General features: G+C 40.6%; 2 protein-coding genes across 2 annotated transcripts in view; one reads left to right on the top strand and one right to left on the bottom strand.

Annotated features, from left to right (window-relative positions):
• The window catches only part of gabra4 (gamma-aminobutyric acid type A receptor subunit alpha4), a 47,395-nt gene extending 41,663 nt beyond the window's left edge, over nucleotides 1-5,732 (bottom strand). The window contains exons 1-8 of the mRNA XM_073064714.1: nucleotides 5,258-5,732; nucleotides 4,902-5,038; nucleotides 4,609-4,727; nucleotides 3,889-3,956; nucleotides 3,167-3,387; nucleotides 2,948-3,030; nucleotides 2,162-2,305; nucleotides 1,797-1,949 (exon numbers count right to left, since the gene is read on the bottom strand). Coding sequence (XP_072920815.1) covers nucleotides 1,797-1,949; nucleotides 2,162-2,305; nucleotides 2,948-3,030; nucleotides 3,167-3,387; nucleotides 3,889-3,956; nucleotides 4,609-4,727; nucleotides 4,902-4,984 — 871 coding nt within the window. The 5' untranslated portion in view covers nucleotides 4,985-5,038; nucleotides 5,258-5,732. The remainder of the gene's footprint in view (nucleotides 1-1,796; nucleotides 1,950-2,161; nucleotides 2,306-2,947; nucleotides 3,031-3,166; nucleotides 3,388-3,888; nucleotides 3,957-4,608; nucleotides 4,728-4,901; nucleotides 5,039-5,257) is intronic.
• Nucleotides 5,733-6,198: 466 nt separating this feature from the next.
• Nucleotides 6,199-12,353, top strand: part of gabrb1 (gamma-aminobutyric acid type A receptor subunit beta1) — a 263,066-nt gene continuing 256,911 nt past the window's right edge. The window contains exons 1-3 of the mRNA XM_073064715.1: nucleotides 6,199-6,852; nucleotides 6,957-7,048; nucleotides 7,262-7,329. Of these exons, the coding sequence (XP_072920816.1) occupies nucleotides 6,773-6,852; nucleotides 6,957-7,048; nucleotides 7,262-7,329 (240 nt within the window). The 5' untranslated portion in view covers nucleotides 6,199-6,772. The remainder of the gene's footprint in view (nucleotides 6,853-6,956; nucleotides 7,049-7,261; nucleotides 7,330-12,353) is intronic.

Raw genomic sequence — 12,353 nt, 5'->3', positions numbered from 1 at the left:
CTTCAGTTCCCATCCCCCTGACAAATTAGTTTAAACTCTCCTGAATAGCTCTAGCGAACTTGCACCAAGGATATTGGCTCCCCCTTGAGTGTGAGTGGAACCTGTCTCTTTTGTACAGATCTTACAAAATGTATATTAATTTCAGGTGCAACTCATAATCCAACAAGCAACTCAAAAGTAACTTAATTTCCCAGAAAGTAATTAGAATGTGGAATGCATAGATTCATGGAGTAATACAGCACAGATAAAGCTCCTTTGGGCCACTGAGTCAATGCTGTCAGGCACCCATTTTACACAAATTCTAGACTACTCCCATTTTATTTTCCCCATATTTCCATTAAGTGTCTCCCCCTCCCAAACCTCTATCAGTCACCTGGGATGAGAATTTTGCAACAATTTACAGTGGCCAATTAAACTGCCAAGCCCCGCATTTTCGGAACGTGGCAGAAAACTGAAGCACCCGGGGGAGACCCACACAGTCACAGGGAAAACATGCAAACACATCACAGCATGACAGGTCAGGGTTAAATCTGGGTCTCTGGCACTGTAAAACAGCAGATGGACTGGTTGCACTGCTGTAAGAGTTTCCTAATTATATAAGGAAATGTAAAGAGGCTTATATGCATCAAAATCAATGCATTACATGTCAAATGAACGTAGTGTGAAAATTATTTAATTCTTTATTATTGTAGAAAAGTATCTAAAGCGTGAGAAACTGACATCAAATTGCTGCTGGTTGGAATTCACTTTTTGATCAGTTTATTAATTTGCTTGTAGTTCTCCTTCTGACAGTTGCTGTCTCTGCCACTGAGGACAATGTTATAGAGCAAAGGAAGAGAAGCAACAGAATAGTTTTATCTAAGAAATCCATGAATTCATTCAGTAAAAGAGTAGCCCAACATAGTCTGTATGGGTTTAAGATAACAGTCCTTTCTTTTGTCATCTGCGGTCTAACGGATTGATTTTCTGTAGAACTCAATAACTTACAGTAATACATGCACACAGCAAATTTATATATTATTTGCGGTTAAAATTTTTCAATTTCCAAAGCAAAATTAATGCAATGCTTGCAGGAAAATGAATATTTATTTCTGATAGTTCAGTATTGAAAGCATTGCAAGATCAAATGCTGTTCTATTTTGAATTTACAGATTTGAACTGTGATCCATTCTGTGTCTACAAATGACATCATAGGCTGTAGCTAAAATGAGAAGATTCAGCTACATTTCTCTCCATTGACTGCTTTTAAATAATTACTCAAACATGTTATTATGAGTGTGTGTGTGTGTGTGTATGTGTGTGTGTGCCTTTAGATGTTAAGTCGGAGGAAATGAAAGCAGAGGTGTCACGTTAAAAGTCGATTACATTCAAAGTAAGTCTTTTTCCACAATCAAACAGCCCAGTGTAAATGAAGAACTTTTGTTACTTAAGAGTATTTAAGTAGCTGCTGGAATAACAGAGCAAAATATGAACTAAAGTATACTTTGACATATTAAGGTTGTTGCTGACTATATATGTAGATAATTTGTCCATTTTTGCTAAAGCTGTAGTAGAATGCTGTTTATCTTATGAAATGTCTGCACTTTTTTTGTCCATTTGTCAATTTTATAGCTGATGGATTTTCTAAAACCCTCTTTGAACCCAGAGCTAATATGATCCACATAACTAAATGGAGAGAAGTAGTAACAAGGAGAAGTTTCGAGAAATATTAAAATATTAAAGTTACACTACTGAAAATAAAAGAGAGAAACAAAATCAAATGCAACTGCTTGGTTTTATGTATTAGAAGTACATACCAAAAACTGTCCGTGCTGGAACAGATTCCTTATTAATCCAAAAAGACACTTGCGAGAGTATGACCGTCATAATGCATGGTATGTAAGTCTGGATCATAAAATAACCCATTTTTCTTCTCAAATGAAAGTAGACTGTCATCACCACATATTCTCCTATAACAGAGAAACATATAGAATTATTTTTCATAACTTTTAGCTTGTATTAATGATTTTTTAAAATTAACAGGTAGTAATAAAGGATTCTTAATAATTTTGCAATTTTATGCACAAAGACATTGCAAATGGTAATCAGAAATTGGAAACTGTGTTATATATAAGGAAGTTCAGAAACTGTGGTGTAAATAAGAAAGCCTATGTGCCTTTACCTGTAATGGATTTAATAGTGCCACTACTAACTGTTTGTCCTACAAGGTCATACTGAACCAAGCTAGAAGACTCCTCGGGCACCTCCACCGATTGGTCAGGTCCCTTTGTCCATGTGTATATCATCTCACTTTTAGGATATGCATCTGAAATGAATGCAAACACCAACTTTTAACAATTAATATCACCAAAATGATCTTTAATTTTATTACAGATTGTCTGAACAATTTATTATCTTAGTTCTTCATTAATTGGTTGGAAAAGTAATTTGTTACTCATTTGACTGCTGTGAATTTTACAATACAATAAAATTTGGTATTTTTCTTAACATTTTATAACTAGCTGCTAAAATATGTGAAATATATAATTAGATGCATGTGATATACTATTTTGATATTGCACTCATTTTAATAAGTTAGAGCGGCAACTCAACAATAATATAATTACAATAAGTGATCCTGCTTTCAAAACTATGGGCATTCATTAACCAACTCATTAATTTACAATATGTATAACAATCATTTTATATGCATTATACACTTTTAAAACATTCAGGTCATGCAATAATATTTCAAAATGATTTATTTTGTGTTTTAAATAAATTAATCTCTCATTACACATATATCAAGCACATATTTATTTTCCATAAAGGTCAAAGTAACGACTGGCTTTACATTATTAAAATGCACACAATATTTCCACAATAGTTTCAAGTAAGAACAAAATTAAACACTACTAGTTAAAGTTTCCTACCTATATGCAAAGAAAAGCAAGATCAAGTTACTCACAACTTCCAAATTTAAGCGGACAAGCATGGCCATCCATTGGGAAATCAACCAGCTTCATGGGACACTCTGCATTAATGGTAAGTCTGAAATGAAATATGAAAAACATTTAGGAAATTTAGTAAATGATTCTTATAAAATTAATTTTAAAGTAAGATATGTATTTCTCATTGAATCAGCAATGGCCTCAGATTCCTGGCATTATGAGACTGGCAAACATACCTCATGGTATATAGAATTGTGCCATTTTGCATGATTCGGAACAGCTTGTTTGGAGCGGTCATATTGTGTGAAATTGATTTCTTCCCGTTCCTAAAGAACGTGTCAGGCGTCCAGACTTTGGTGACCATCAAGTTGTTAAGACGAAGTATTTTAGTGGGGCCGTCATACTTGAGCCTGTTGTCGACCCAAGTTTGGCGGAAAAACACGTCCATTGTATACTCCTTGGAAGGAAATTGGGAAGAAGCGCCAATCATTATCCGAACTATTAAAACAGCGTACGTGGTGCAGTGCATTGTGCAACGTGTGATGTTAGCTTCTTGATTTCCCATTCAGAGTGCCGCGTTGTCAAACCGATACCGGTTCATTTTCTGAGAGGAAGCACTACATGGTTTGCAGTTAATGTTGATGTGGAACCAAGAATCGTACTGCTGAACGCATAAATAATTGCTAAAATTCGTATGATCAACCAATCGATAGTTCTCATTGGACCATAATGAATGGTAATGCAATGAATGTATTTTAAAGATAAATATACATTGTTACAACTAGAATTTCAACTTAATTGGAGCGTACATCTCTCCAAAATGTAAAACGTGTGGTTCTTCCGTCCTCAGATTTACTTTAGGTAGTTTTAAATAATATCCAGGCAGTGAAAATTAATAGATTACTGCAAATGAAAAGCCAGCGGAACGTCCGCCTTTAATAGCAAGCAGAAATCCTACCATTTCAACATCAGACACTGGTCCAAAGCTTGTAACGTAGATATCTGTTTTGACTTCAGTAACAGCTCCTATAGGACAGGAAATACATTGCTTAATAACAATCGGAAGGAGCTAACCTATTAGTACGGTGACATATTTGCTCACACTTAATCCTTATGGACCAAGACCAACACTAGGAAGAAAAGGGCAACTGTTTTTGATGCATTCCCGTTATTTTTTTTCACTGATTTCCCAAGTCCCAAGGATAGCCTTCAGCAAGTTACTGTACCTGCTTTTGGATTTCAAAGACTCAAAGGGCGAGCACACCTTGATCTGTGCAGCAAATGTGCACGACTTCCACTTGTGGCACGCTTTCACGGATTTAATTAAAAAATGTTCTAGGTCTTCAGACGTTAAATCAAGGATGCAAGCTATCGGACTGCAGCTCAAACACTGGTATCAATCAATCTGCTTAGAAAAATACACCACACTATATTACAATTACTCGTATCTTGATTCTCGTCAACAGATCCCTCACAGAATAGTGTCTATTAAATCTGCCTTTCTATTTTATCTACCTGAGCAGCTTTGCGCGACTCCACTCCCCTCCAGTACAGATTAAACCCCTTATGTGTAACAATTGACTAGACGAAAAGCCACACTATTGGCATCAATGATCCCATGACATACAGAACCAACTCTTGTAAACATAACTACCGAAGACAATAAATGTGCCCGTACCGCCGAATCCGGGTCGCAGTCTGTTGTCATACCCGTCCAAGAGTCTATCAAGGATCCGCGTAAAATTTTCTGGAAACAATTTCTCCTGCTTTTTGATCTCTCCAGAGATTTCTCGTATACTGCACAGAGAATAAGTAAAACCGACATGAGCACACAATGGCAAGCTCTGGAGGTGGTTTCCGTACACCTGATAATGATTTTTCGGACCGTAGCGCCGTACAAAGACAGTCAAAGCAAGTACATCTGATAAACAATGCGAAATAAGAAGGAAGCACTTTCCTTCCATTACTTACCACGTTGTCACGCAGATAAAGTACAAGAGCGTGGAAATGTAACTGGAGTACATTCTGATCACCGTCTGCCTGGCAGAACCCATCTTTGCATGCCATACTTTATGTCTCTTCCCGGTCCCGTTGCCAATTGCCTTATCCTGGCGAGAGATCGCAGCCGTGAACACACACGCGCGCACACACGCACACACACACACACACACACACTTGTAACTGTGGAATGTTTCTCTTCCCTCCTGCCAGAAAAGGTACTTGCTCTCGTATCAGACCGATCCACTTCCCTAGATCTTTGCCAGCCAGCCAGGAGTCAAATGCATTTTAAATATGACATCGCTATCATCACAAACTATTCCGCTCACCCTCTTCTATCATCTGCTGCATGTCAGGGGGTGGAGTTGGGGCTTGTGTGCAAGGAAGTTAGGAGGGGGAAGAACGCCGATTAGATCTACTGGTAATTATAGAGGAAACATCTTTGGTTTGAGGTGCATACGTAAAAAATGGAGCCGTTGCCGTGTTATTGCACAGGCGTTGTGCAATGGCTTTGCCGACGAATGCGTGGAAAGACTGGACGGATTATGCCCGGTATCCTCACGATCTATTCAACTGCTGGTACAGATCTGATCAGTGCCGACATTGACGCTTGCCTCTTGCCCCGAGTCTATTCCATTCCCAGCTGCCGACGAGCGATACTCCTAGGGAACAGAAATTAACAGCTCCACTTGTTTCAGAATCAGAACAGAAAGAAGAACAACAGAACAAGAGGAAAGGAAACTAAACTCTTTATCCCTGGTCAATTACTACGACCCGGGGCTTTGTGTTCCCGTTGAATCGATTCACAGAGACTCGGACCACCAGAAGTCCGTTTTTCTAAATAAAATCCCCACTTACTTCACAATCAACTCGTTCCTCTAAGTGATCGGCTCTAGAAACTAACGGATAGTAATTTATATAACAAGGAACACCCTAACGCTGATAAACAATTGCCTTCCGTTTCATTAATTCAGATATCGCGCGGTGGCAGTTATTTTCTAGCCCTCCTTGTGTAATGTCGATTCAAAGCAATGTGGGATACATTCTCTCCAATGAGACACGATGAAGCAGAAAATATCGCAATTGTAATTAATTATAGCATGGTTTCACTCAAGATGCGCTTCACAGTCTGGCTTCCTTGCCTTCATCTTTGGGTTTTAAATAAAGCCTCAATGACTTGCTAAAAATTACCCTGCACTTTCAAAGAGGAAATTAACCCCCTGAACTCTCCACATGTGTTCTCTCGCCTCGTCGTCATTTTACTGGGAGCTCCATAAAATCTCGGCTCTTTGATTTGAATTGTGCTGCACTTCTCCAGAATGAAGTGGCATTGAAACATCCTGTAATGTTTATCCTTTTAGGGGATTGAACAAAAGCTGAGCGGTGCGGCTCGGAGTTTGAAGCGGTCTTTGCAAGCAACGGCTAAATCTGCTGCACGATGTCTTCGAGTAGCAGGCTGACTTCGGAAAAGGTTCACTACGTTTAGCCAAGGCACTGTTTTGAGTGACACTACACCTTCCGATCCAAGCACATCACCTTAATGCAAATCCGAGCTACGCTGTCGATCCCGCTCAGGGAAATCGGCTAAAAGCGATTTGAGTCCTTGTGATCAATTAGCATAATAGCAACCCTGTAATCATTTGAGAGGGGGAGAGAAAAAAAATACCTTTAAGGATCTGATCATTTGACTATTTTGCAAGGGAAGTTGTTTCCACAGCAAACAGTCTATTTGATGTTGTGGAAGCTGCGCGCATGCGTTGCGCCTCGGAATTATTGCACTGCCTTGGACTAAGTTGCATTCCTTGAATCTTCGCTCAAAGCCTTTTCTATATTCAAAGTTAGGAATGTGGAGAGTTCAAGACAGAGGATGCTTCGGGATTTTGTCGTTCCCTATGTTGGTGGCCATGGTTTGCTATGCCCAGAGGTGAGCTCCGATCTCTTACCATTCTTTGCCGTTGTTTTATTTTTTTCTCTCTCTCTGATTCACAATTGGTATGATCCTGAATGAAATGCACATTTTTCCTTCAGAGTTAATGAGTCCAGCAACATGTCATATGTGAAAGAAACCGTGGATAACTTGCTGAGAGGATATGACATTCGGCTGAGACCGGATTTCGGAGGTAAATGATCTCCTTTTGCTATAGTTGCATGGATCTATGTGCAGCCTTTATTTTCCACCAGTCAGTAGCTAACTAAACAAGGCTTACTGTATATACATAATAAAGAATAACTACAGCGGTACAACATCTCCTGCCTGTGGCGATATGCAACAATGTTGTTTTTAAAAGTGGGTTGCAAATATCCCAAACAGATAATGTGTTGTTTCCCTCAAGGTCTGCCCGTGGACGTCGGTATGAGCATAGACATTGCCAGCATAGACATGGTCTCTGAAGTCAACATGGTGAGTGCACTCTTTAAATACCGGTCTGTGCAAATGATCACTACACCCGTACGTTTGCTTAAAGCTACTTGTCTATTCTAAATGCGTGATACTGTACCGCATAAAGAATAACTCGATATTGGCAGTACAAGTGATTTGTATCGCAGTTTCCCGGTGACTTCGTCTGTTTATTTTTGGAACGGAGGGGGCTGTCACATGAGTTTGTTACTACAACGCGAACAATAGCCGTATCGATAAATGTTCCTCCAGTGTAGGTGTTCCTTCCCCGCCTGAAGTCTACTTAAATTGCGAATAATTGTGATAAGCGTTTAATTTCCAATAATGTATAATACCGCCATCTGCTGATTGTAATAACTTACTACGTATCAATGCCGTTGACAGATCTTCTCATAATACGATTATTATACAAGAGATTTCAATGTTAAGCTTAGATCGTGATTCTGATTCTAATTACCAATTGCCTTGAAGCGACAACAGCGCTGTTTGAGATATCCCTGAGATATCGTACACACCAGTTACAAAGTGGATCTGATGCACGCTGATAATTTTTCTGTTTCCAAAATGAAAGTCTGCGTTGACAATTTAGTTGCCAGTAAATTGAATCCATTTCCGCACGCGTTAAGTGTTCCAACTGTGTCTTAAAGCGCTTTTTTTTTTACCGAAGACAGGTCACCATAGGAGCACTTTGCGATTACATCATAACTATTGTCAAGTTGGGTCAGAGACTTCTGAGCATGATTCCCTTTAGCAAGGCTGACGTTTGCCCGGTATTAGTCGCGCACAAAATGATGTGGAAGGTTGTGAAGGGCCTTTCCCCTCCTCTGCCAGTAGAATTGGATGCAACCCGGGTCCAGTGAGCATGATGGGAAATGGTGCACTGGTGCTTCTTTGCTCAAATCACTACTGCCCTCTGAACAGTCCTTGCATGATGGTGGCGAGACATTACTCATGGCAGTAAATCTGATCTGGTCAAGTTAGAGGGGTGTAGGGGAGCGGATGGCAGAGATGCTCGGAGACACAGGAGAGTGCTGTAATGCCACCCCGCCATCCTCAGTTCATTACAGCCTGTCCAGCAGCAGGAACTGTGGCCACCTTGGAGAGGTTTCCTTATTTCCAACTTGGCTCCCAGTGGTCAGCAGAAAAGGAGTGATCTGCCCCATTTCAGGGCATGGTGTACTTTCCAATCGGAATTTTGCCTAGTCCACCTGGCTGCAAGATCCTACAAAAGATTGTGAGGACTGCTGAGAGGGTCATTGAGGTCTCTCTTCCACCCATCAGAGATACTTGCCAAGAGCACTGTGTATGCATTATCAACCGTCCCTCCCATCCACCCAGCAATTTCATTGACCACCCAACATCAGGACATAGCATTAGGACAAGGGCTGTTAGTATGGGAAGCAGTTTCTTCCCCCAGGCCATAAGACTACGGTACTGAACTTACTTGCCATCACACGGGTCCCACCACGTATGAAGCAACAGTAGCATTATACTGTTTACGTTTTCACTTGTGACATAAATGCACCTTATTAGTTGTTAATTTATTTGTGGTAATATCACTCTATGGGCTGTGTGTGCATTATGCGTACTGCGTTATGCACCTTGGTCTGGAGGAATGTCGTTTCGTTTGGCGATATACGTGTATACGTTTGAAATAATAATAAATTTGAACTTGAAATTTGCCTGGAATATCCAAGTGTGAGTCAGTGCTAAACACAGTATGTGTTTACTGTACTGGGTGAACTCCAATTTCCAGCCATGCATTCCTTTTTAAACAATCAAATATTTCTTCAGAAAGCAGGGAAAGACACACAATCCAGAGTTCTGCTTGAACATGAAGTGGTAATTAAAAGAAAATGGAAGCAACAAAGGAATTGCACAATACTCAACGTGAATATTAAATCCTGGAGATTTCATAAAAAGAAGAGGAAGAAGCTGAGTTGGCAAGGCAAAGCATTGGTGAGAAGTTTGTGCATAGAGTGGGGGGCAGTACTTCTAGGAACTTTGGGATGAATTGAAGTAGGTGACTAAGTTTTGATTCTTCATCACAAGGCGATGAGGATACATTGTGGCTGGAACTTGTGTAATGTTGTTGTTCCTTCCTGCGCCTTGTGGCGCATCAGGCAGCAGCCTTGCCATTTCTTCAGCATTTGTATGTTTTTTAGCAAGGCCGAGTTGCTAGCTCAATGCTCAACGTAGCACGGATGGAAAGCGTACAAGTTGCCAGCTGGATTCAAACCCAGGACCATTCTCTTCAAAGTCCGGTGCTGATGCCACTACACCACCAGCCAGTGAACTTGAGTAATGTAAGCTTAAAATAAGGAAAAAGGAGAAGTTCTGGGAGACTGACATAGAGTTTCAAAAAGTATAAGGCATTTGGGCAGATATTTGGTAGGGAAAGTCACAGATGGATGTGCCTAATGTGGACAAATGGGATTAGTGTGGTGAACATGGATGAACTGGGCTGAAAAAAACATATTTCTATGCTGTATGATTCCATGTTTCTCTGATCCATAGATCACAGTATGACGGGGTTTCTGATACAAATGGAGGATCTAAAACCGGGGTATTATGCCTAAACAAGGGAGACTACAACAGGATGAGGGAGGAGTCAAATAAGGTAGACTTGGAACACAGGCTATATGGTGGGACGGTGTAGGAACAGTGGAAGATTTTCAAAGTGATTTTTCACAGTGCTCAACAAAAACATACTCCAGTTAAAAGCAAGGACAGTAAGGCTGGGGAGAAGCAGCCATGGATAACTAAGGAAATAAAGCAAAGCATCAAACTGAAAGCTCATGTATAGAAAGTCACCAAGAGTAGTGGGAAACTGGATGATTGGGAAAACTTTAAAAGCAACAAAGAACCACTAATTGAGCAATAAAGAAAGGAAAGATAGATTATGAAAATAAACTAGCACATAATATAAAAATGGATAGTAAAAGTTTTTATAATCATATTAAGTGGAATAGGGTGTCCAAAGTGAACGTAGATCCCTTGGAGGATGAGAAGGGGGAATTGATTTTGGACAATGAGGAAATGGCCGAGGCTTTGAATTTTGTGTCGGTCTTCATGATGGAGGACACATCTAGCATGCCAAGGAGAGATGATATGGATGTGAATAGGAAGTGAGGACCTTGACACAATAGCTATCTCTAAAGATGTTATGCTGAGCAAATTTATGAGCCTAAAGATAAATAAGTTCCCTGGTCTTGATGGAATGCATCTCAGGGTACTGAAAGAAAAGGCAGAGGTTATAGTGGAGGCTTTGGAGATAATTTTCCAAAATTCTCTGGGCTCTGGCAGGTCCCAGTGGATTGGAAGAAGGCGAATGTCACGCCACTGTTCAAAAAGGGATGTAGGCAAAAAGCAGGTAATTATAGGCCAAACACGAGGAAATCTGCAGATGCTGGAAATTCAAACAACACACACAAAATGCTGGTGGAACACAGCAGGCCAGGCAGCATCTATAGGGAGAAGCGCTGTGGATGTTTCAGGCCGAGACCCTTCATCAGGACTAACTGAAAGGAAAGATAGTAAGAGATTTGAAAGTAGTGGGGGGAGGGGGAAATGCGAAATGATAGGAGAAGACCGGAGGGGGTGGGATGAAACTAAGAGCTGGAAAGGTGATTGGCGAAAGTGATACAGAGCTGGAGAAGGGAAAGGATCATGGGACGGGAGGCCTCGGGAGAAAGAAAGGGGGGGGGGGGAAGCACCAGAGGGAGATTAATTATAGGCCAGTTAGTTTAACATCTGTACTTGGGAAAATGCTCAGAGCTATCATTAAAGAAGAAATAGTGAGGCATCTGGAAAAAAATTGATCCATCATGCAGACACAGCATGGATTCAGCAAAGGCAGGTCCGGTTTGATAAACTTATTGGAGTTCTTTGAGGATATAACAAGATAAAGGGGAACAGATGGATGTTATTTACCTGGATTTCCAGAAGGTGCTGCATAAAAGACTTATCCATAACACAAGGATGCAAGAGGTGGGGTGATGTATTAGCATAGATAGAGGACTGGTTTCTGACAGGAAGCAGAGAGTTGGGATACATGTGTGTTTCTCTGGTTGGCAATCAGTGGTGAGCGGTATGTCACAGGGGTTGGTGCTGGGCCTGAATCTGTTCATGATATACATTAACGATCTGGAAGAGGAGATTATGTGTCGTGTATCAATGTTTGCTGAAGACACTAAATTGAGTGGAAAAGCAAATTGTGCAGAGGATACGGAGAGTCTGCAGGGATATATAGATAGGTTAAGTGAGTGGGCAAGGGTCTGACAGATAGAGTACAATGTTGGTAAAAGCGAAGTCCTCCATTTTGGAAGGAAAAATGGAAGATCAGATTATTATTTAAATGGTAAAAGATTGCAGCATGCTGCTGTGCAGACAGACTTGGGAGTGCTTGTACATGAATCGCAAAAGGTTAGTTTGCAGTTAAAGCAGGCTATCAAGAAGGCAAATGGAATGTTGGCCTTCATCGCTAGAGGGATTGAATTTAAGAGCAGGGTGAGGCCGCACCTGGAGTACTGTGTGCAGTTCTGGTCTCCATACTTGAGGAGGGATAGACTGGCTTTGGAGGTGATGCAGAGGAGGCTCACCAGGTTTTTTCCAGAGATGAGAGGATTAGATTATGAGGAGAGATTGAGTCATCTGGGATTTTACTCACTGATATTCAGAAGGATAAGAGGAGATCTTATAGAAACATATGAAGTTATGAAAGGAATAGATAAGGTAGAGGCAGGTAAGTTGTTTTCACTGGCAGCTGAGACTAGAACTAGGGGGCATAGCCTCAAGATTAGGGGGAGTAAATTTAGGACCAGAGATAAAGAGGGACTGATTGCTTTTCCCAAAGAGTGGTAAATCTGTGGAATTCTCTGCCCAATGAAGCAGTTTAGGCTACCTCAGTAAATATATTTCAAACAAAGTTGGATAGATTTTTGCATAGTAGGGGAATTAAGGGTTATGGGGAAAAGGCAGGTAGGTGGAGATACGTCCGTGGTCAGATCAGCCATGATCTTATTGAA

This window comes from Hemitrygon akajei, chromosome 13 (assembly GCF_048418815.1).
Source record: "Hemitrygon akajei chromosome 13, sHemAka1.3, whole genome shotgun sequence".
Lineage (NCBI taxonomy): Eukaryota > Metazoa > Chordata > Chondrichthyes > Myliobatiformes > Dasyatidae > Hemitrygon > Hemitrygon akajei.
Note: the sequence above shows the minus strand (reverse complement) of the source record. Positions and strands in the feature narration are given on the sequence as shown.